This window comes from Salvelinus namaycush, unplaced genomic scaffold, assembly GCF_016432855.1.
Source record: "Salvelinus namaycush isolate Seneca unplaced genomic scaffold, SaNama_1.0 Scaffold1024, whole genome shotgun sequence".
Lineage (NCBI taxonomy): Eukaryota > Metazoa > Chordata > Actinopteri > Salmoniformes > Salmonidae > Salvelinus > Salvelinus namaycush.
In genome coordinates this window covers 69,967-92,821 of record NW_024057703.1, presented here as the reverse complement: position 1 = coordinate 92,821, position 22,855 = coordinate 69,967, and the positions used below count along the sequence as shown (strand labels likewise).

The 22,855-nt window shown below is 46.6% G+C and overlaps 2 protein-coding genes across 2 annotated transcripts; one reads left to right on the top strand and one right to left on the bottom strand.

Moving 5' to 3' along the window:
- Positions 1-3,271: 3,271 nt before the first annotated feature.
- On the top strand, positions 3,272-9,371 carry LOC120035314 (integrator complex subunit 6-like). The gene is made up of 6 exons (XM_038982100.1): positions 3,272-3,391; positions 3,633-3,775; positions 4,728-4,929; positions 5,091-5,462; positions 8,182-8,275; positions 8,822-9,371. Exons 1-6 carry the CDS (start codon positions 3,313-3,315, stop codon positions 8,913-8,915), a joined length of 984 nt encoding a protein of 327 aa, XP_038838028.1. The 5' UTR covers positions 3,272-3,312; the 3' UTR covers positions 8,916-9,371.
- A 4,361-nt stretch (positions 9,372-13,732) lies between these two features.
- serpine3 (serpin peptidase inhibitor, clade E (nexin, plasminogen activator inhibitor type 1), member 3) lies at positions 13,733-21,031 on the bottom strand. Its single transcript, XM_038982098.1, has 6 exons — positions 20,764-21,031; positions 17,507-17,974; positions 16,981-17,179; positions 14,828-14,928; positions 14,392-14,562; positions 13,733-13,851 (listed from the first exon to the last, which is right to left on the bottom strand). Exons 1-6 carry the CDS (start codon positions 21,029-21,031, stop codon positions 13,733-13,735), a joined length of 1,326 nt encoding a protein of 441 aa, XP_038838026.1.
- Positions 21,032-22,855: the final 1,824 nt, after the last annotated feature.

Genomic DNA, 22,855 nt, shown 5'->3' with positions numbered 1-22,855 from the left:
TACTAACCCCCCCTGATTACTGTAGTCAGTTTTCATATTATACTAACCCCCCCCTGGACTTTACCGTATACCGTTTCATATGATACTACCCCCCTGGACTTACCGTGGTACAGTTTCATATGATAATACCCCCCCCCCCCTGACTTTCATAGTACCGTTTTCATATGTACTACCCCCCCACTGACTTACCGTAGTACCGTTCCATATGATACTACTAACATACCCCCCCCCCGCTTACGTGGTACCGTTTACATATGATACTACACCCCCTACGTACCGTATTACACGTTCATATGATACTACCACCCCTGACTTACTTTATTAACCGTTTCAATATGATACTACCCCCCCCCCCCTGCATTACTGTAGTACCGTTTCAATATGATCTACCCCCCCCTGACTTACTGTAGTACCGTTTCATAGTGATACTACCATACCCCCCCCCCCCTGACTTACTGTAGTACCGTTTCATATGATACTACCCCCCCCTGTTACTGTAGATACCGTTTCATATGAATACTATACCCACCCCCCCCCCGCATTAACTGTAGTAACCGTTTCATAGATACTAAGCCCCACCCCTGACTTACTGTAGTACAGTTTCAATATGCTACTAAATAACCCCCCCCCCTGACTTACTGTAGTACCGTTTCATATGATACTACCCCCCCCTGACTTACTGTATTACCGTTTCATATGATACTACCCCCCCCCCCCTGACTTACTGTAGTACCGTTTCATATGATACTACCCCCCCCCCCCCCTGACTTACTGTAGTACCGTTTCATATGATACTACCCCCCCTGACTTACTGTAGTACCGTTTCATATGATACTACCCCCCTGACTTACTGTAGTACCGCTTCATATGATACTACCCCCCCTGACTTACCGTAAGTACCGATTCATATGATACTAGCCCCCCTGACTTACTGTAGTACCGTTTCATATGATACTACCCCCCCCTGACCTTACTGTAGTACCGTTTCATATGATACTACCCCCCCCCTGACTTACTGTAGTACCGTTTCATATGATACTACCCCCCCCCCCTGGACTTACTGTAGTACCGTTTCATATGATACTACCCCCCCTGACTTACTGTGGTACCGTTTCATATGATACTACCCCCCCTGACTTACTGTAGTACCGTTTCATATGATACTACCCCCCCCTGACTTACTGTAGTACCGTTTCATATGATACTACCCCCCCCTGACTTACCGTAGTACCGTTTCATATGATACTACCCCCCCTGACTTACTGTAGTACCGTTTCATATGATACTACCCCCCCTGACTTACCGTAGTACCGTTTCATATGATACTACCCCCCTGACTTACCGTAGTACCGTTTCATATGATACTACCCCCCTGACTTACCGTAGTACCGTTTCATATGATACTACCCCCCCTGACTTACCGTAGTACCGGTTTCATATGATACTACCCCACCTGACTTACCGTAGTACCGTTTCATATGATACTACCCCCCTGACTTACTGTAGTACCGTTTCATATGATACTACCCCCCTGACTTACTGTAGTACCGTTTCATATGATACTACCCCCCCTGACTTACTGTAGTACCGTTTCATATGATACTACCCCCCCTGACTTACTGTGGTACCGTTTCATATGATACTACCCCCCCTGACTTACTGTAGTACCGTTTCATATGATACTACCCCCCCCTGACTTACTGTAGTACCGTTTCATATGATACTACCCCCCCTGACTTACTGTAGTACCGTTTCATATGATACTACCCCCACTGACTTACCGTGGTACCGTTTCATATGATACTACCCCCCACTGACTTACCGTGGTACCGTTTCATATGATACTACCCCCCCTGACTACCGTGGTACCGTTTCATATGATACTACCCCCCCTGACTTACCGTAGTACCGTTTCATATGATACTACCCCCCCCCCCCCCCCCCCCCCCCCCCCCCCCCCCCCTGACTTACTGTAGTACCGTTTCATATGATACTACCCCCCTGACTTACCGTAGTACCGTTTCATATGATACTACCCCCCCTGACTTACCGTAGTACCGTTTCATATGATACTACCCCCCTGACTTACCGTAGTACCGTTTCATATGATACTACCCCCCCCTGACTTACTGTAGTACCGTTTCATATGATACTACCCCCCCTGACTTACCGTAGTACCGTTTCATATGATACTACCCCCCTGACTTACTGTAGTACCGTTTCATATGATACTACCCCCCTGACTTACCGTAGTACCGTTTCATATGATACTACCCCCCTGACTTACCGTAGTACCGTTTCATATGATACTACCCCCCTGACTTACCGTAGTACCGTTTCATATGATACAACCCCCCCCTGACTTACCGTAGTACCGTTTCATATGATACTACCCCCCCTGACTTACCGTAGTACCGTTTCATATGATACTACCCCCCCCTGACTTACCGTAGTACCGTTTCATATGATACTACCCCCCCTGACTTACCGTAGTACCGTTTCATATGATACTACCCCCCCTGACTTACCGTAGTACCGTTTCATATGATACTACCCCCCCTGACTTACCGTGGTACCGTTTCATATGATACTACCTCCCCCCCTGACTTACCGTAGTACCGTTTCATATGATACTACCCCCCCCTGACTTACCGTAGTACCGTTTCATATGATACTACCCCCCCTGACTTACCGTAGTACCGTTTCATATGATACTACCCCCCCTGACTTACCGTAGTACCGTTTCATATGATACTACCCCCCCTGACTTACCGTAGTACCGTTTCATATGATACTACCCCCCCTGACTTACCGTAGTACCGTTTCATATGATACTACCCCCCCTGACTTACCGTAGTACCGTTTCATATGATACTACCCTCCCTGACTTACCGTAGTACCGTTTCATATGATACTACCCCCCCTGACTTACCGTAGTACCGTTTCATATGATACTACCCCCCCTGACTTACCGTAGTACCGTTTCATATGATACTACCCCCCCTGACTTACCGTAGTACCGTTTCATATGATACTACCCCCCCCCTGACTTACTGTGGTACCGTTTCATATGATACTACCCCCCCTGACTTACCGTAGTACCGTTTCATATGATACTACCCCCCCCCTGACTTACCGTGGTACCGTTTCATATGATACTACCCCCCCTGACTTACTGTAGTACCGTTTCATATGATACTACCCCATTGTGTTGCTTTTCTGATCTACTGTGACAATACCAGCTCTTCCGTCCTGTTCCCTGTGTAGAGTCTGAAACCTCAGGGTTTCCGGAATGCCTACGACATTCCCAGAATGCACCTCCTGGATCAGCTGAGCCGCATGAGGAGGAACCTGCTCAGCACCACCTGTCTGCTCCGAGGACAGGACACAGGTGTGTGTGTGTGTGTGTGTGTGTGTGTGTGTGTGTGTGTGTGTGTGTGTGTGTGTGTGTGTGTGTGTGTGTGTGTGTGTGTGTGTGTGTGTGTGTGTGTGTGTGTGTGTGTGTGATTCAGTTCCAGAATGAACTGTAATTTGCGTTGAATTATTCTCGCTACCAGTTGTTTGTAGTTGTTAAGGACGAGACTAAGACTGAATTTGATCCCAAGTCTTCCTGTGTCCTCCTGTCTGTCCAGACCAGCTGCACAGTGTGCCCATCGCCCAGATGGGGAACTACCAGGACTTCCTCAAAGCCCTTCCCCAACCCCTCAGAGACGCAGACCCTGAACAGCCCAAACGCCTGCACACCTTCGGGAACCCCTTCAAACTGGACAAGAAGGTAGGACCTGGCTGCCTGCAGAAATCAGCCTCACTACCATTCTCTTCCACTTAGGAGTATCTGAAATCAGCCTCACTACCATTCTCTTCCACTTAGGAGTATCTGAAATCAGCCTCACTACCATTCTCTTCCACTTAGGAGTATCAGAAATCAGCCTCACTACCATTCTCTTCCACTTAGGAGTATCAGAAATCAGCCTCACTACCATTCTCTTCCACTTAGGAGTATCAGAAATCAGCCTCACTACCATTCTCTTCCACTTAGGAGTATCAGAAATCAGCCTCACTACCATTCTCTTCCACTTAGGAGTATCTGAAATCAGCCTCACTACCATTCTCTTCCACTTAGGAGTATCTGAAATCAGCCTCACTACCATTCTCTTCCACTTAGGAGTATCTGAAATCAGCCTCACTACCATTCTCTTCCACTTAGGAGTATCTGAAATCAGCCTCACTACCATTCTCTTCCACTTAGGAGTATCAGAAATCAGCCTCACTACCATTCTCTTCCACTTAGGAGTATCAGAAATCAGCCTCACTACCATTCTCTTCCACTTAGGAGTATCAGAAATCAGCCTCACTACCATTCTCTTCCACTTAGGAGTATCTGAAATCAGCCTCACTACCATTCTCTTCCACTTAGGAGTATCTGAAATCAGCCTCACTACCATTCTCTTCCACTTAGGAGTATCTGAAATCAGCCTCACTACCATTCTCTTCCACTTAGGAGTATCTGAAATCAGCCTCACTACCATTCTCTTCCACTTAGGAGTATCAGAAATCAGCTGGTCAAAACCTCACAAACTCTGTATTTGTTTTGAAAACATCCCTAATTGATGGCTGTTATGAGTCGACACATTCCTGGACAAATGTCCGTTGGTTTGGCTGTAACAATGCACAGTGAAGTTGTATAGTACGTTTGTTCATCCTGTCTTCTATTGCTGTTTCTCTAGGGGATGATGATTGACGAGGCCGATGAGTTTGTGACGGGTCCCCAGAACAAGGGCAAGCGTCCGGGGAGTGACTCCAACATGCACGGGATCGGGGGTGGGTGTCCTAAGAGACGGCGGTGCATGTCTCCTCTACTGCGCCCCGGCAGAGCCTATTCGCCCCCCGTCAGCCCTGCAGCCAGCCCCTTCAGACCCCCCCTCACTGGTGAGACACTCACTCACACAAGCTCTGTGCCATTGTTGTCAGTGCACCTGTGTGTTAAAACACAAATATTTGAAGTGCTGAGTCTGTAAAAGAAAGTGACAGTATTTTAGTTAGTAATGTTAGTTATGAAATATGGTCCCTGACCCCCCCTCCCCCCACAGAGAGTGACCAGAGTGAGTCAGACTCAGAGGCTGTGTTTGGGAACCTCTACAACCCAGAGACGTGTGAGACCGGGACAACGGTCCAACCAGGAGAGATCCTCTCTGGAACCCTTCTAGACGGCCCCGGCCCAGAGAACCGCATGGAGGATGATGCTGATGGGGACACTGAGGAGGAGAACGGGCTTCCCAGGGAGGTGGAGCTCTCAGAGGGCAGTGAGGATGGAGGAGAGACGGGGGGTGTGGTGGAGGAGCAGCGCCCGGCCCGGTACCCCTCCCCCGGGGAACTGAAGAAGGTGATGAACAGCGAGAGTCTGGAGGTCAACACCGAACTACGAGCCCTCATCACCAAGGAGATACGGAAACCCGGGAGACGTACGTAACCAGGGGCCGCCATGCCCACACTCTGCCACGGCAACCAGAGGAAGTTGCCTCACTTTTCCCCAACAACTTAACTTAAATGTAATTGTTATTTTATGGTGAAGCGATTGGTCCTGGTCCAGATGTTTCCAGAGACTGGCTGTGTAATCTGTGGCCTGTATGTCTGGAGACTGGCTGTGTAATCTGTGGCCTGTATGTCTAGAGACTGGCTGTGTAATCTGTGGCCTGTATGTCTGGAGACTGGCTGTGTAATCTGTGGCCTGTATGTCTAGAGACTGGCTGTGTAAACTGTGACCTGTATGTCTAGAGACTGGCTGTGTAAACTGTGACCTGTATGTCTAGAGACTGGCTGTGTAAACTGTGACCTGTATGTCTAGAGACTGGCTGTGTAAACTGTGACCTGTATGTCTAGAGACTGGCTGTGTAAACTGTGACCTGTATGTCTAGAGACTGGCTGTGTAAACTGTGACCTGTATGTCTAGAGACTGGCTGTGTAAACTGTGACCTGTATGTCTAGAGACTGGCTGTGTAATCTGTGGCCTGTATGTCTGGAGACTGGCTGTGTAAACTGTGACCTGTATGTCTGGAGACTGGCTGTGTAATCTGTGGCCTGTATGTCTAGAGACTGGCTGTGTAATCTGTGGCCTGTATGTCTAGAGACTGGCTGTGTAATCTGTGGCCTGTATGTCTGGAGACTGGCTGTGTAATCTGTGGCCTGTATGTCTAGAGACTGGCTGTGTAATCTGTGGCCTGTATGTCTGGAGACTGGCTGTGTAAACTGTGACCTGTATGTCTAGAGACTGGCTGTGTAATCTGTGGCCTGTATGTCTAGAGACTGGCTGTGTAATCTGTGGCCTGTATGTCTAGAAACTGGCTGTGTAATCTGTGGCCTGTATGTCTAGAAACTGGCTGTGTAAACTGTGACCTGTATGTCTAGAGACTGGCTGTGTAAACTGTGACCTGTATGTCTAGAGCAGTACACCAACCCTGGTCCTCCAGTCCCCCCAACAGTACACATATTTATTGTAACCCAGGACAAGCCCATCTGATTGAACTTGTCAACTAATCATCAAGCACTCAATGAGCTGAATGAGGTGTGTTTGTTCAGGGCTACAATGAAACATTGTTCTGTTGAGGGGACTGGAGGACCAGGGTTGGTTTGGGGACTGGAGGACCAGGGTTGGTTTGGGGACTGGAGGACCAGGGTTGGTTTGGGGACTGGAGGACCAGGGTTGGTTTGGGGACTGGAGGACCAGGGTTGGTGAGGGGACTGGAGGACCAGGGTTGGTGAGGGGACTGGAGGACCAGGGTTGGTGAGGGGACTGGAGGACCAGGGTTGGTGAGGGGACTGGAGGACCAGGGTTGGTGAGGGGACTGGAGGACCAGGGTTGGTGAGGGGACTGGAGGACCAGGGTTGGTTTGGGGACTGGAGGACCAGGGTTGGTTTGGGGACTGGAGGACCAGGGTTGGTTTGGGGACTGGAGGACCAGGGTTGGTGAGGGGACTGGAGGACCAGGGTTGGTGAGGGGACTGGAGGACCAGGGTTGGTGAGGGGACTGGAGGACCAGGGTTGGTGAGGGGACTGGAGGACCAGGGTTGGTGAGGGGACTGGAGGACCAGGGTTGGTGAGGGGACTGGAGGACCAGGGTTGGTGAGGGGACTGGAGGACCAGGGTTGGTTTGGGGACTGGAGGACCAGGGTTGGTTTGGGGACTGGAGGACCAGGGTTGGTGAGGGGACTGGAGGACCAGGGTTGGTGAGGGGACTGGAGGACCAGGGTTGGTGAGGGGACTGGAGGACCAGGGTTGGTGAGGGGACTGGAGGACCAGGGTTGGTGAGGGGACTGGAGGACCAGGGTTGGTGAGGGGACTGGAGGACCAGGGTTGCAAAACACTGGTCTTGAGGGCTGTGTGATAGTCATTCATCTGTGGCCTGTATGTCTATAGACTGGCTGTGTGATAGTCATTCATCTGTGGCCTGTATGTCTATAGACTGGCTGTGTGATAGTCATTAATCTGTGGCCTGTATGTCTATAGACTGGCTGTGGGATAGTCATTAATCTGTGGCCTGTGTGTCAGTCATTCATCTGTGGCCTGTATGTCTATAGACTGGCTGTGGGATAGTCATTCATCTGTGGCCTGTATGTCTATAGACTGGCTGTGGGATAGTCATTAATCTGTGGCCTGTGTGTCAGTCATTCATCTGTGGCCTGTATGTCTATAGACTGGCTGTGGGATAGTCATTAATCTGTGGCCTGTGTGTCAGTCATTCATCTGTGGCCTGTATGTCTATAGACTGGCTGTGGGATAGTCATTCATCTGTGGCCTGTGTGTCAGTCATTCATCTGTGGCCTGTATGTCTATAGACTGGCTGTGTGATAGTCATTCATCTGTGGCCTGTGTGTCTATAGACTGGCTGTGTGATAGTAGTCATTAATCTGTGGCCTGTATGTCTATAGACTGGCTGTGTGATAGTAGTCATTAATCTGTGGCCTGTATGTCTAGAGGGCTGTGTGATAGTCATTCATCTGTGGCCTGTATGTCTATAGACTGGCTGTGGGATAGTAGTCATTCACTTCACTGACTCTGTGTCCAATCATTACCCTTTAGACCTAGTCTCATAGCCTACCAATGATGTCTGGTCTGAAATCCCTGAATGGAAACTTCTCACTGTGCTTGACTCTTCCCTTCTCTCTCTCTCCTGTTTTTTTATAGACTATGAAAAGATCTTCTATTTCCTGAAGCAGATCCAAGGAAGTTTTGACACACGGTTGATATTCCTCCAGAACATTATAAAAGAGGCTGCCAGGTGAGGAACACAAGCTTCTAAATAGACTGAGTCAAACTAGAACACCATCAGCTGGGAACTCTTTGTATTCCTGTCTGGCTGGCAGTTTTTAACCCGTTAGTGTCGAAGCCCTGTCTACGCCAGGGGGGGGGGGGTGGTCTACTAAACTATATGGAATTGTTTTAAGGTCATACCAATGATCATTTAGATATTTGATTTTACATTTTTAAGACCCCTTGAAGTATCAAAAATATATATATTTGAAAAATCTTTTTTTGGCCTTACTACTATCAGCCCATACAGACGCATTGAATAACAGATTCACTACATGGAACAACAGATAGTCCCAAAACGATCTAAAGGAAGTTTGTTCTGAAGTGTCTGTCGTATATCTGAGAGATTTATAAGATCAGGAATGATGTTCAACTAGACTCTCCGTCCTGTATATCTGTCTTCTATTTCTATACCAGCGACCATGTTCTATTCTGTTCTACTTCTATACCGGCGACCATGTTCTATTTTACCGTATTCTGTTCTGTATCAGTGACCATGTTCTCTTCTATTCAGGTTCAAGAAGCGGGTGCTGATAGAACAGCTGGAGAACTTTCTAGAAGAGATACATAACAGGGCCAACAATATGAACCACCTGGAAGGGTTCTAATGGACAACTCTTCACTCCCCGGCCCCTCAGACCTAACCCCTCCTCCCCACTCCACCCTCCACCCCCTCAGCCCTCAACCTACAGCCCTTACCCAGGCTGAAATATTCCTATAGAGAAGGGGGATATACAGTGTATTAACTAACCCAAGCAATGAAATGAGTGCTGTTGGCCTGTCTGTCTCTGTCAGTGTATACGGTGTGACGCGTGTCTCATCAGTGATGGTATGGTGAACTGATATCGCTAAGGGAGGGGGGTTCAAATTAGATTGTAAAAAGTTTCCAACAACCTCAGGGCCAAAAGAGGAACACTGATGTTTTGGGTCTCAAGTTAATCTTTAGGTGGCTTCATGTTTGTTTCCATTCTCTCTTTCTCGTCATCGCCCTCTCTCTTTCTCGCCCTCTCTCTTTCTCGTCATCGCCCTCTCTCTTTCTCGTCATCGCCCTCTCTCTCTCTCGTCATCGCCCTCTCTCTCTCTCGTCATCGCCCTCTCTCTCTCTCGTCATCGCCCTCTCTCTCTCTCGTCATCGCCCTCTCTCTCTCTCGTCATCGCCCTCTCTCTCTCTCGTCATCGCCCTCTCTCTCTCTCGTCATCGCCCTCTCTCTCTCTCGTCATCGCCCTCTCTCTCTCTCGTCATCGCCCTCTCTTTCTCGCCATCGCCCTCTCTCGTCATCGCCCTCTCTCGTCATCGCCCTCTCTCGTCATCGCCCTCTCTCGTCATCGCCCTCTCTCGTCATCGCCCTCTCTCGTCATCGCCCCTCTCTCGTCATCGCCCCTCTCTCGTCATCGCCCCTCTCTCTCTTTCTGTGGTATTTTTGTTGTGGGTTTGTCCCCGTTTGGTTATTCACTTAATCCTGATAGGCACTCCACTCCACCAATAGAAACACTCCTTTACTCTATTCACCAACAGAAAGGGTTGGCCACTCCCCTCCCTCATGACTTCCTGAATCTTGCCATGAAAACTAGGCTGCACCTACACAACCAAACTGAACTCCATATTTGTAGGCAATAGTTTTTTTTGTTTTTTTGTGCTTCACAGTTTTAGATGCCAGTCTGGGGGGGGGGGGCAGTTCTAGATTTGTATGTTCCCTGAAGAGGCAAGAGGAACGTCACAAGTCAGTCATCTTAGCAGTTCTGGATTTTAGCTAGAAGGATAAACCAAACTCCAATAATAATAATAATAGCTTACCATCTGAATGCTGTTAACAAAGTGCCACAGACAAGAACCCTCTATGATGGGTAGTAGACAAGCCTCAGGAAATAGACAATAATTTAATGGTTAGCAATAGCATCAGTGCCACTAGTAATACCCGTTCAACCACTTGGTTGCCCTTTACTGCAATCCTAAACTAAATCTCTCTCCGTAGTGTAACAGTTAAGTGTTGGACGTTAATTTGTAGAATTGAGGCCCTAGATGTCTGTCTGGCTGGTTGGTTGTGGTGTGCAGTTTACAGCACAGCATTTTGCAATCCTCCCTGCCCGATCCCCTTTTCTCTATCCCGTCTCTTTTCCAATACCCCCCTCCTATACAGGGACCAAATAGTTGCCAAACTTGTCTTTGTTTATAAAGAGGACGCTACCAAAAGAGAGTATTTTGAATACGCTGTATAGATGTAAATACCTTTAGAGAATTATTTAAAGAGAATGTTCAGAGGAAGGCCTTTTTTGTATTTCCATGAATAAAGTTTCTATTTTAACCTGTGACTGGCCATGTAAATAAAGTCAAAACATACAATCAGCATAATTGTTGTATGTCACTTCCTTTCAAGGAAATTGAGACTTTGATATTAAAGTGGGTGAAAGGTTCCCCATTTGGTTCCCCATGTGACGTACAGTTGAAGTCGGAAGTTTACATTGACATCATTTGAGTCAATTGGCGTGTACCTGTGGATGTATTACCTGTGGATGTACCTTCAAACTCAGTGCCTCTTTGCTTGACATGGGAAAATCAAAAGAAATCAGCCAACACCTCAGAAAAAATTTGTAGACCTCTACAAGTCTGGTTCGTCCTTGGGAGCAATTTCCAAACACCTGAAGGTACCACGGTCATCTGTACAAACAATAATACGCAAGTATAAACACCATGGGACTACGCAGCCGTCATACCGCTCAGGAAGGAGACGTGTTCTGTCTCCTAGAGATGAATGTACTTTGGTGCAAAAAGTGCAAATCAATCCCAGAATAACAGCAAAGGACCTTGTGAAGATGCTGGAGGAAACGGGTACAAAAGTATCTGTATCCACAGTAAAAACTAGTCCTATATCGACATAACCTGAAAGGCCGCTCAGCAAGGAAGAAGCCACTGCTCCAAAACCACTGTAAAAAAGCCAGACTACAGTTTGCAACTGCACATGAGGACAGGTCCTGGACTTTCTGACGGGCCATCCCCAGGTGGTGAGGATAGGAAACATCTCCACCCCGCTGATCCTCAACACTGGGGCCCCACAAGGGTGCGTTCTGAGCCCTCTCCTGTACTCCCTGTTCACCCACGACTTCGTGGCCATGCACGCCTCCAACTCAATCATCAAGTTTGCAGACGCCACTACAGTGGTGGCTTGATTACCAACAACGACGAGATGGCCTACAGGGAGGAGGTGAGGGCCCTCGGAGTGTGGTGTCAGGAAAATAACCTCGCACTCGACGTCAACAAAACAAAGGAGATGATCGTGGACTTCAGGAAACGGCAGAGGGAGCACCCCCCTATCCACATCGACGGGACAGTAGTTGAGAAGGTGGAAAGTTTTAAGTTCCTCGGCGTACACATCTCGGACACACTGAAATGGTCCAACCACACAGACAGTGTGGTGAAGGCAAAGCAGCGCCTCTTCAAACTCAGGAGGCTGAAGAAATTTGGCTTGTCACCAAAAACACTCAACTTTAACAGATGCACAATCGAGAGCATCCTGTCGGGCTGTATCACCGCCTGGTACGGCAACTGCTCCGCCCACAACCGCAAGGCTCTCCAGAGGGTAGTGAGGTCTGCACAACGCATCACCGGGGGCAAACTACCTGCCCTCAAATCTCTAGCCACTTTAATAATAAAACATTTGATGTAATAAATGTATCACTAGTCACTAGGAGGTGAGGGCACTCGGAGTGTGGTGTCAGGAAAATAAATGCCACTTTAAGGTTTACATACCCTACATTACTCATCTCATATGTATATACTGTACTCTATACCATCTACTGCATCTTCCCTATGCCGTTCGGACATCGCTCACCCATATTTTGATATGTACATATTCTTATTCATTCCTTTACACTTGTGTAAGGTAGTTGTTGTGAAATTGATAGATTACTTGTTAGATATTACTGCACGGTCGGAACTAGAAGCACAAGCCTTTTGCTACACTCGCATTAACATCTGCTAACCATGTGTATGTGACCAATCAACTTTGATTTGAAGATCATGCTTTTTGGAGAAATGTCTTCTGGTCTGATGAAACAAAAATAGAACTGTTTGGCCATAATGACCATTGTTATGTTTGGAGGAAAAAGGGGGAGGCTTGCAAGCTGAAGAACATCATCCCAACCGTGAAGCACTGGGGTGGCAGCATCATTTTGTGGGGGTGCATTGCTGCAGGGGGGACTGGTGCACTTCACAAAATAGATGGCATCATGAGGGGGGGGGGAATTATGTGGATATATTGAGTCAATCAGGAAGTTAAAGCTTGGTCGCAAATGCGTCATCCAAATGGACAATGACCCCAAGCGCATACTTCCAAAGTTGTGGCAAAATGGCTTAAGAACAACAAAGTCAAGCTATTGGAGTGGTCATCACAAAGCCCTGACCTCAATCCTATAGAACATTTGTGGGCGGAACTGAAAAAGCTTGTGCGAGCAAGGAGGCCTACAATCCTGACTCAGTTACAGCAGCTCTCAGGAGGAATGGGCCAAAATTCACCCAACTTATTGTGGGAAGCTTGTGGAAGGCTACATGAAACGTTTGACCCAAGTTAAACAATTTAAAGGCAATGCTACCAAATACTAATTTAGTGTATGTAATCTTCTGACCCAATGGGAATGTGATGAAAGAAATAAAAGCTTTAATAAATAATTCTCTCTACTATTATTCTGACATTTCACATTCTTAAAATAAAGTGGTGATCCTAACTGACCTAAAACAGGGAATTTTTTACAAGGATTAAATGTCAGGAATTGTGAAAACTGAGTTTAAATGTATTTGGCTAAGGTGTATGTGAACTTCCGACTTCAACTGCATGACGATCAACTGCATGACGGTCAACTGTATTAACAGAAATATTTTTCCACAAGTCAACTATAAGAAATTAGTGTTGATGTGAGTTTTATTAATTTGGTGGATGTGAGAGTTTCTGAATCCTCTCCGTGACCACGGATCAACCAGGAAATAGCCAGTAGTCCTACGCTACAGAAGTAAATGACCAAAACACTTAGGGTGAAAAACACAGATGTATTTACATTTTATTTACAGATATGTACAACAAATATTGTCCCTCTTCCTGATGTCTGGAAACCTCTTATTGGTCCCCAATAAATATGGGTAGTGTGTTGGGGTTGAATATGAGCTGGGGTGGTAGGGGTCCTAGGGTGGAGGTAAGGGGGTTCTAGGGTGGAGGTAAGGGGGTCCTAGGGTGGAGGTAAGGGGGTCCTAGGGTGGAGGTAAGGGGGTCCTAGGGTGGAGGTAAGGGGGTCCTAGGGTGGAGGTCCTAAGAGGGAGGTCCTAGGGTTGAGGTAAGGGGGTACTAGGGTGGAGGTAAGGGGGTCCATTGGGTGGAGTTCCTAGGGTTGAGGTCCTAGGGGGGAGGTAAGGGGGTACTAGGGTGGAGGTAAGGGGGTTCTAGGGTGGAGGTAAGGGGGTACTAGGGTGGAGGTAAGGGGGTTCTAGGGTGGAGGTAAGGGGGTCCTTGGGTGCCTGATCAGCTGGATTCACCACACGCCCCATGAATAGAACAGATCCTGGAGAGATGGACAGAGAGGGTTGACAAATGGAACGATTAATAGAAGACCAAACTAACAAGGCAAAACAACACGCCGACTAAGGCTGTGTTTACACAGGCAGCCCAAATCTGATCTGTCACTGATCTGATTGACCAAAAATACAATCGGTGGCAAAAGATCAGAATTGAGCTGCCTGTGTAAACGCAGCTATAGCATGCTTCTTTTACTGTGTTGAATATTAGTGGATGGTTTGAGTCCTGAATGCTGGTTGGCTGAAAGCTGTGGTATATCAGACCGTATACCACAGGTATGACAAAAAAAATACATTTTACTGTTTTAATTACGTTGGTAACCAGTTTATAATAGCAATAAGGCACCTTGGGGGGTTTGTGGTATATGGCCAATATACCACGGCTAAGGGCTGTGTCCAGGCACTCTGCATTGCGTCGTACATAAGAACAGCCCTTTGCCGTGGTATATTGGCCATACACCACACCCCCCCGAGGGCCTTATTGCATATGTAAGCCATCTGTTAATTTTTTTGTATAGTAGGCCCACCTGTGCTGACTTGTCGCAGGAGGAAGAAGAAAGGTCTGTCTGCTTTGAAGACGGGAGCTCGGGATCGTTTGAGTAGCACCATAGCTGTTACTGCAGCTGCCTTGGTCCCGTCCTCTGTTACCTCTATCCTGGCCTCATGAAAGGCATCTGACACATACAGGTCTTCCTCCGCTGTGGAGAGATAACAAACACAATGCTGTAAGTACTGGACAGTCATCTGCAGATTATTGAGGATGACATGGAGTCTCATACAGGGTTTTGTAGCTCAACTCAGAAAGTAAACCAAATTCCAATTTTGAAAATGTTCCTCGTTGAAAAGCATTGAAGAGAATTGGAATTTCAGTTTACTTCCTGAATTGACACAAATTTAAATGTAATTTGACCCCTAACCCTAATCTCATATTAAACCAGGAAAAGACAGTTAAGTGTTCTGTACCTGAGAGTCCAGTGAAGTCTGCTGCCATTGGGTTGAAGGCGTCACTGACCCCCATTGACGGCAGAACCAACCTCAGGTTGAACCTGTTCTGCATTTTAAACCTGTTAAATGACAGTGCATTACACTACCATTATCCTGTTTGGCCACGCTAGATCAGTCATCACGGAGGCTAGGACATGGTAAATGCTATGGGATCCTTGGGATGACCCTACCCCACAAGACATGCCACAAGAGGTCTCTTCACAGTCCCCAAGTCCAGAACAGACTATGGGAGGTGCACAGTATTACAAAGAGTCATGACTACATGGAACTCTATTCCACATCAGGTAACTGATGCAGCAGTAGAATCAGATTTAAAAAACAGATAAAAATACACCTTCTGGAACAGCGGGGGACTGTGAAGCAACACAAACATCGGCACAGACACACACACAATAACATACGCACTATACATACACATGGATTTAGTACTGTAGATATGTGGTAGTGGTGGAGTAGGGACCTGAGGGCACACAGTGTGTTGTGAAATCTGTGAATGTATTGTAATGTTTTTAAAATTGTATAAACTGCCCTCCTTCTGTTGGACCCCAGGATGAATAGCTGCTGCTTTCGCAGTCCCTAATGGGGATCCAGAATAAATACAAATACAAATAAAAAATACCCTAAACCATAATCCTTACCTAACCCTAAACCATAATCCTTACCTAACCCTAAACCGTTTTAAATGTCAACTTCAATGGCGTGACGTCAGAGTTGGGTTGTCCCAGGTATCCCTCTTAGCAAACACCGTTAGGATACAGGGAAAGGAAGCCACTTTGGGCTAGGAAATGTTTACGTCAGTGATACTAACCGGGTATAATAAATGTTTACGTCAGTGATACTAACCTGGTATAATAAATGTTTACGTCAGTGATACTAACCTGGTATAATAAATGTTTACATCAGTGATACTAACCTGGTATAATAAATGTTTACGTCAGTGATACTAACCTGGTATAATAAATGTTTACGTCAGTGATACTAACCTGGTATAATAAATGTTTACGTCAGTGATACTAACCTGGTATAATAAATGTTTACGTCAGTGATACTAACCTGGTATAATAAATGTTTTACGTCAGTGATACTAACCTGGTATAATAAATGTTTACGTCAGTGATACTAACCGGGTATAATAAATGTTTACGTCAGTGATACTAACCTGGTATAATAAATGTTTACGTCAGTGATACTAACCTGGTATAATAAATGTTTACGTCAGTGATACTAACCTGGTATAATAAATGTTTACGTCAGTGATACTAACCTGGTATAATAAATGTTTACGTCAGTGATACTAACCTGGTATAATAAATGTTTACGTCAGTGATACTAACCTGGTATAATAAATGTTTACGTCAGTGATACTAACCTGGTATAATAAATGTTTACGTCAGTGATACTAACCTGGTATAATAAATGTTTACGTCAGTGATACTAACCTGGTATAATAAATGTTTACGTCAGTGATACTAACCTGGTATAATAAATGTTTACGTCAGTGATACTAACCTGGTATAATAAATGTTTACGTCAGTGATACTAACCTGGTATAATAAATGTTTACGTCAGTGATACTAACCGGGTATAATAAATGTTTACGTCAGTGATACTAACCTGGTATAATAAATGTTTACGTCAGTGATACTAACCGGGTATAATAAATGTTTACGTCAGTGATACTAACCTGGTATAATAAATGTTTACGTCAGTGATACTAACCGGGTATAATAAATGTTTACGTCAGTGATACTAACCTGGTATAATAAATGTTTACGTCAGTGATACTAACCTGGTATAATAAATGTTTACGTCAGTGATACTAACCTGGTATAATAAATGTTTACGTCAGTGATACTAACCTGGTATAATAAATGTTTACGTCAGTGACCTGCTATAATAAATGTTTACGTCAGTGATACTAACCTGGTATAATAAATGTTTTACATCAGTGACCTGCTATAATAAATGTTTACATCAGTGATACTAACCTGGTATAATAAATGTTTTACATCAGTGTTACTAACCTGTTATAATAAATGTTTTACATCAGTGATACTAACCTGGTATAATAAATGTTTTCAAATGAAACCATATTGATATGTGTAGGCTACCTGGGGAGAAAGACATCCATCTTGGTTCTACGGAGGCCAGTGTCCCAGGTGGCCACAGCGCTGGGGGTTAGCTGGGATTCCAGCGAGGACAGTGGTGTCTTCCTGTCACTGGGCAGAGCCACCAACAGACTGAGGGAGCGGCCCAGGTACGGCAGCTCCAGAACTGTGTAGCGCTGGTCTGACGAGGTGCGGAACTGACCTACACATAGAGGGGAAACAAAGGGAGGGACCGCTTAAATAAGGGCACAGGATAATCAATCATATGGATTTTAGAAGCCCTTTTTACAACATCAGTGTTTTACAGATACCCAGCCTAGAAACCCCAAAGAGCAAGCGATGCAGAAACACTAAACACTTGTACTTTACAATTGTAGAATATCAAATCATCTAGATTACTGTAGTACGAATCAAAACTCCAACTCTACCATTAAGCTAAATGTAGTGTGGTGCTTGATGGATTGACTGTAAGCCACAGCCAAAGGGAGAGACAGACAGAAAGATATTGCCGTTGTTTCTTCTCACTTACCAAAGTTGACCTCTGTGGCCTGGTGCATCATGGGCACCTTGATGGTGCTGCCATCCAACAGGGTGAAGGGAAGGTTCTGGGTGTCAGTGAAGAGGAACTGTTTCTGCCACACTCCCCGGAAGTTCACAGTGTTGACCAGGGCCATCTGCAGCCGCTGGCCCCACCACAAGGCTTCTTCCTGGGCCTCGCCAGACCCAAACAGCTCCCCGCTGCCACCGGACTGGAGGGGCTCACCGGTGCCGTGGTTGCGTCCCCACTGTTGCAGCTGGCTTCGGCTGTGGTTGGGCTGGCTGAAGTTGGCTCGCACCAGACTGCTGTTGCCCAAGGCTGCTGCATGCTGGGTAAAAACAGGAAGTAGCTGGACGCCGCTCTGGACGAATAGGACACAGGCCTGCCGGAGCCGCACCCCGTGACTGGAGTTACCCACATCCCACTGCGACTGCAACAGGAAATCCTGCACCTGCATATCTGAAGAGACCGGAAGTGGAATCAGTGGCTTGGTTCCCACTAAATTAGCTTTTTGGTTAGGTGTGTGGTTAGGGTTAGGCATAAGGTTAGCAGTGTGGTTAGGGTTAGGCATAAGGTTAGCAGTGTGGTTAAGGTTAGCAGTGTGGTTATGGTTAGGTATACGGTTAGCAGTGTGGTTATGTATAAGGTTAGCAGTGTGGTTAGGGGTAGGAATAAGGTTAGCAGTGTGGTTATGGTTAGCAGTGTGGTTATGGTTAGCAGTGTGGTTATGGTTAAGCATTAGGTTAGCAGTGTGGTTAGGGTTAGCCGTGTGGTTATGGTTAGCAGTGTGGTTATGGTTAGCAGTGTGGTTATGGTTAAGCATTAGGTTAGCAGTGTGGTTAAGGTTAGCAGTGTGGTTATGGTTAGCAGTGTGGTTATGGTTAAGCATTAGGTTAGCAGTGTGGTTAGGGTTAAGGTTAGCAGTGTGGTTATGGTTAGGTATAAGGTTAGCAGTGTGGTTATGGTTAGGTATAAGGTTAGCAGTGTGGTTATGGTTAGGCATAAGGTTAGCAGTGTGGTTATGGTTATCAGTGTGGTTATGGTTAGGTGTAAGGTTAGCAGTATGGTTATGGTTAGGCATAAGGTTAGCAGTGTGGTTATGGTTAGGCATAAGGTTAGCAGTGTGGTTAGGGTTAGCAGTGTGGTTATGGTTAGGCATAAGGTTAGCAGTGTGGTTAGGAGTGTGGTTATGGTTAGGTATAAGGTTAGCAGTGTGGTTATGGTTAGGCATAAGGTTAGCAGTGTGGTTAGGGTTAGGTATAAGGTTAGCAGTGTGGTTAGGGTTAGCAGTGTGGTTATGGTTAGGCATAAGGTTAGCAGTGTGGTTATGGTTAGGTATAAGGTTAGCAGTGTGGTTAGGGTTAGGTATAAGGTTAGCAGTGTGGTTATGGTTAGGTATAAGGTTAGCAGTGTGGTTATGGTTAGGCATAAGGTTAGCAGTGTGGTTATGGTTAGGTATAAGGTTAGCAGTGTGGTTAGGGTTAGGTGTAAGGTTAGCAGTGTGGTTAGGATTAGGTATAAGGTTAGCAGTGTGGTTATGGTTAGGTGTAAGGTTAGCAGTGTGGTTATGGTTAGGTATAAGGTTAGCAGTGTGGTTATGGTTAGGTATAAGGTTAGCAGTGTGGTTATGGTTAGCAGTGTGGTTATGGTTAGTTATAAGGTTAGCAGTGTGGTTATGGTTAGGTATAAGGTTAGCAGTGTGGTTATGGTTAGGTATAAGGTTAGCAGTGTGGTTATGGTTAGGCATAAGGTTAGCAGTGTGGTTAGGGTTAGCAGTGTGGTTAGGGTTAGGCATAAGCTCTCATGCCTCCTTGCATAAGGTCCTAGGCATAATGTCTCATGCCTCCTTGCAGCATGCCTAAGGCACATTCACGCAGATGAGCAGGGACCCGGGGCATCTTTCTTTTTGTGTTTTTCAGAGTCAGTAGAAAGGCCTCTTTAGTGTCCTAAGTTTTCATAAATGTGACCTTAATTGCCTACTGTCTGTAAGCTGTTAGTGTCTTAATAACGACCGTTCCACAGATGCATGTTCATTAGTTGTTTATGGTTCATTGAACAAGCATGGGAAACAGTGTTTAAACCTTAACATCTCACAGCAAATACTGGCAAATCTGATGCAGTCCATGAGGAGGAGATGCACCGCAGTACTTAATGCAGCTGGTGGCCACACCAGATACTGACTGTTACTTTTGATTTTGACCCCCCCCCCCTTTGTTCATGGACACATTATTCAATTTCTGTTAGTCACATGTCTGTGGAACTTGTTCAGTTTATGTCTCAGTTGTTGAATCTTGTTATGTTCATACACATATTTACACATGTTTGTGTTAAGTTTGCTGAAAATAAACGCAGTTGACAGTGAGAGAACGTTTCCTTTTTTTTTGCTGAGATTATTTCAATCATATTAAAATAAAATGTAATGTTCATGCTCGATTGAGTTCTCTTTTGCTAATTGTTGGCTACCGTCTGTGATTTTTACCTCAATATTTCATGATGTGTAACAAGATGTGCACAATAACGGGCCAAAGAATAAGCCTCAATCTCTCTCTAGGATGCTGATTCGTCGTCTGTATTGATGTTAAGGTCGGATTTGAACGGAAAAAGCTAATCAGAGCAGCGCTGCCTTTCCTGTCCATCCTGTCAGTAACGTATCGACACATTCTCCAATGACGGTTAAATCTACGTGGTGTTTTGAGAAATGCATGTGACATCGAGCCCAGGTCCATCCCACATGTCTATATACACAGCCACCCGTGTAGCTTAGAGTCAAAACCTTTCCTTCACTTTGGCACCTTTCACCTTTTTTTTTATTCAATCAAGTACGCTGATAAATCAGTAAAATATGCTCCTTCTCTGTCTGCCTGAAGTGCGCCCTTCTCACCATGACCTTTTAAACTTTACTGGTTTAGTGACTTCTGTGTAACACCGTGACCTTTCGACCCCAGAGTCTCAGCATTACCCTCTGAATAATCTGATTACAAAGCAGAGGCAGGTATTAAGGCAGACACCACTCTACCGGCCGACAGGACCCCCATACCAATTGGCCCACAGGACCCCGTACCAGCGGTGCAGCCCGGCACCAGTTTAAGGGAATGGTATTCTCAGGTGACTGATTTAATCAAACCGTAATGGAGAGAAAAATAAACCCACACACTGGTAAAGATTCTAGTTAAAGTGCTCAGCCATCCTCTGGATGCCCTTTGACCTTTTAGCCCATGGGGCTCTGCTTGGTGGGCGGGGTTTCTTACCGTTGATGTCATATCCCAGTGCGGCCACCAGTTGCGCCAGCGTGTTGCCGCGGGCGCCCAGCTGCAGAAGACCCAAGGACAACGAGACGCTCGCCGGCGACACGATCAAGTTGGAGTTGTTCTCTGTCTCGGTGAGCGTTTGGTAAAGGCTGACGGCGAACTCTGTGTGCAGCTCTCCCATGGTGTCTTGAAGGCTGAAGGCGTCACACTGACCCCTCTCCACCAACCAGAAGTAGACGAACAGCGAGGTCATCGACAGGCGACACATGACCTTGGAGGTGAATGGTCAAAGGACAAATGTAGATGTTGATGGCAGATGGGGCCCACAGAGATGGGGCCCACAGAGATGGGGCCCACAGAGATGGGGCCCACAGAGATGAGGTCCACAGAGATGGAGTCCACAGAGATGGGGCCCACAGAGATGGGGTCCACAGAGATGGGGTCCAAAGAGATGGGGGCCCACAGAGATGGGGTCCACAGAGATGGGGTCCACAGAGATGGGGCCTACAGAGATGGGGCCCACAGAGATGGAGTCCACAGAGATGGGGTCCACAGAGATGGGGCCCACAGAGATGGGGTCCACAGAGATGGGGGCCCGCAGAGATGGGGTCCACAGAGATGGAGTCCACAGAGATGGGGTCCACAGAGATGGGGGCCCACAGAGATGGGGGCCCACAGAGATGGGGTCCACAGAGATGGGGTCACTGCAAAGACAGGGAGGTTAGGTCATGTTATAACGTCTTTATAGGCATAGTTTTACTGTTCCGTGTCACTACATATATTGATTTTATTTGGCAGTTTAATAAAAATATAGACATGCGTAAAACTTGACAAGGATAACACAAAGTCAATGACTTGTGATCCCTGATGATATCAAGTGTTGCCTTAGATACATTCATGAATAGTTATTGATGGAATAACATTTCATTGTAACACCAGACTTAGTTAGGTACGGAAATCCAGAGAGGACGCATGAATAAAAAAAATGATTCCCTTGTTATGTCGAGATCACAACTTATTTATCTCATGATCACGACAAAACAAAACTTTTTTTGGGGGGGGGGGGGGGGGGGTCGAGATCACGAGATAAACTGTATAAATAGGAGTGGATTGATGTTAGACTGACAGTATGACTGAGGTGGTAGAGCCCACTGTGGATCAGCGCCCACGGTGGATCAGCGCCCCACGGTGGATCAGAGCCCACGGTGGATCAGAGCCCACGTGGATTAGAGCCCCATGGTGGATCAGAGCCCACGGTGGATCAGAGCCCCACGGTGGATCAGCGCCCCACGGTGGATCAGCGCCCCATGGTGGATCAGCGCCCCATGGTGGATCAGCGCCCCATGGTGGATCAGAGCCCACGTGGATTAGAGCCCCATGGTGGATCAGAGCCCCATGGTGGATCAGAGCCCACGGTGGATCAGAGCCCACGGTGGATCAGAGCCCACGGTGGATCAGAGCCCACGGTGGATCAGAGCCCACGGTGGATCAGAGCCCACGGTGGATCAGAGCCCCCCAGTGGATCAGAGCCCCACGGTGGATCAGCGCCCACGGTGGATCAGAGCCCACGGTGGATCAAAGCCCACGGTGGATCAGAGCCCCACGGTGGATCAGAGCCCCCCAGTGGATCAGAGCCCCACGGTGGATCAGCATTTACGTTTTTATTCATTGCTACACTAGGGGATGGTACGTTTAATGCTGACATCATGCTTTCATTTGTGCTTGGAAATCATTATCAGTTTATAAGTTAGAATGTTAGCAAGCTAAATATCCTTTACCTTGAGCTATAGAGCTTGTGGGGGAGCTAAGCCCTCGTGGGGCATTTAAGCCATGAACAATGCCTGACAGGCAGCCTGTCTCCCAGGATGTGTGCCGCCCCCAAGACCACAGCCAATCGCATGCAAGCAGCTAACTTGGCTAGTCTTGTGAGCTAGCTAGCTAGTTAGCTAGGTAGTCTTGTTAGCTAGATAACTAGCTAGCTAGCTTGTTATCTACGCTGGTTGTTAGCTTGCACGACTGATATGTGTATAATTGTAAGGAACACTTTGTGTTTTATCGATAATATTTACATTTACAAAGTGAGTGAGCTCTA

Excerpts from the sequence above, each read along its gene's own strand:
- serpine3 (XM_038982098.1), bottom strand. The coding sequence starts at position 21,031 with ATGTGTCGCCTGTCGATGACCTCGCTGTTCGTCTACTTCTGGTTGGTG. Across the intron at positions 14,929-16,980 it reads ATGGATGTCTTTCTCCCCAG|GTTTAAAATGCAGAACAGGT; the intron begins GTAGCCTACACA and ends GTCATTTAACAG. Across the intron at positions 13,852-14,391 it reads CCTGCGACAAGTCAGCACAG|GATCTGTTCTATTCATGGGG; the intron begins GTGGGCCTACTA and ends CCATCTCTCCAG.
- LOC120035314 (XM_038982100.1), top strand. The coding sequence starts at position 3,313 with ATGCACCTCCTGGATCAGCTGAGCCGCATGAGGAGGAACCTGCTCAGC. Across the intron at positions 3,392-3,632 it reads GCTCCGAGGACAGGACACAG|ACCAGCTGCACAGTGTGCCC; the intron begins GTGTGTGTGTGT and ends CTGTCTGTCCAG. Across the intron at positions 4,930-5,090 it reads CTTCAGACCCCCCCTCACTG|AGAGTGACCAGAGTGAGTCA; the intron begins GTGAGACACTCA and ends CTCCCCCCACAG.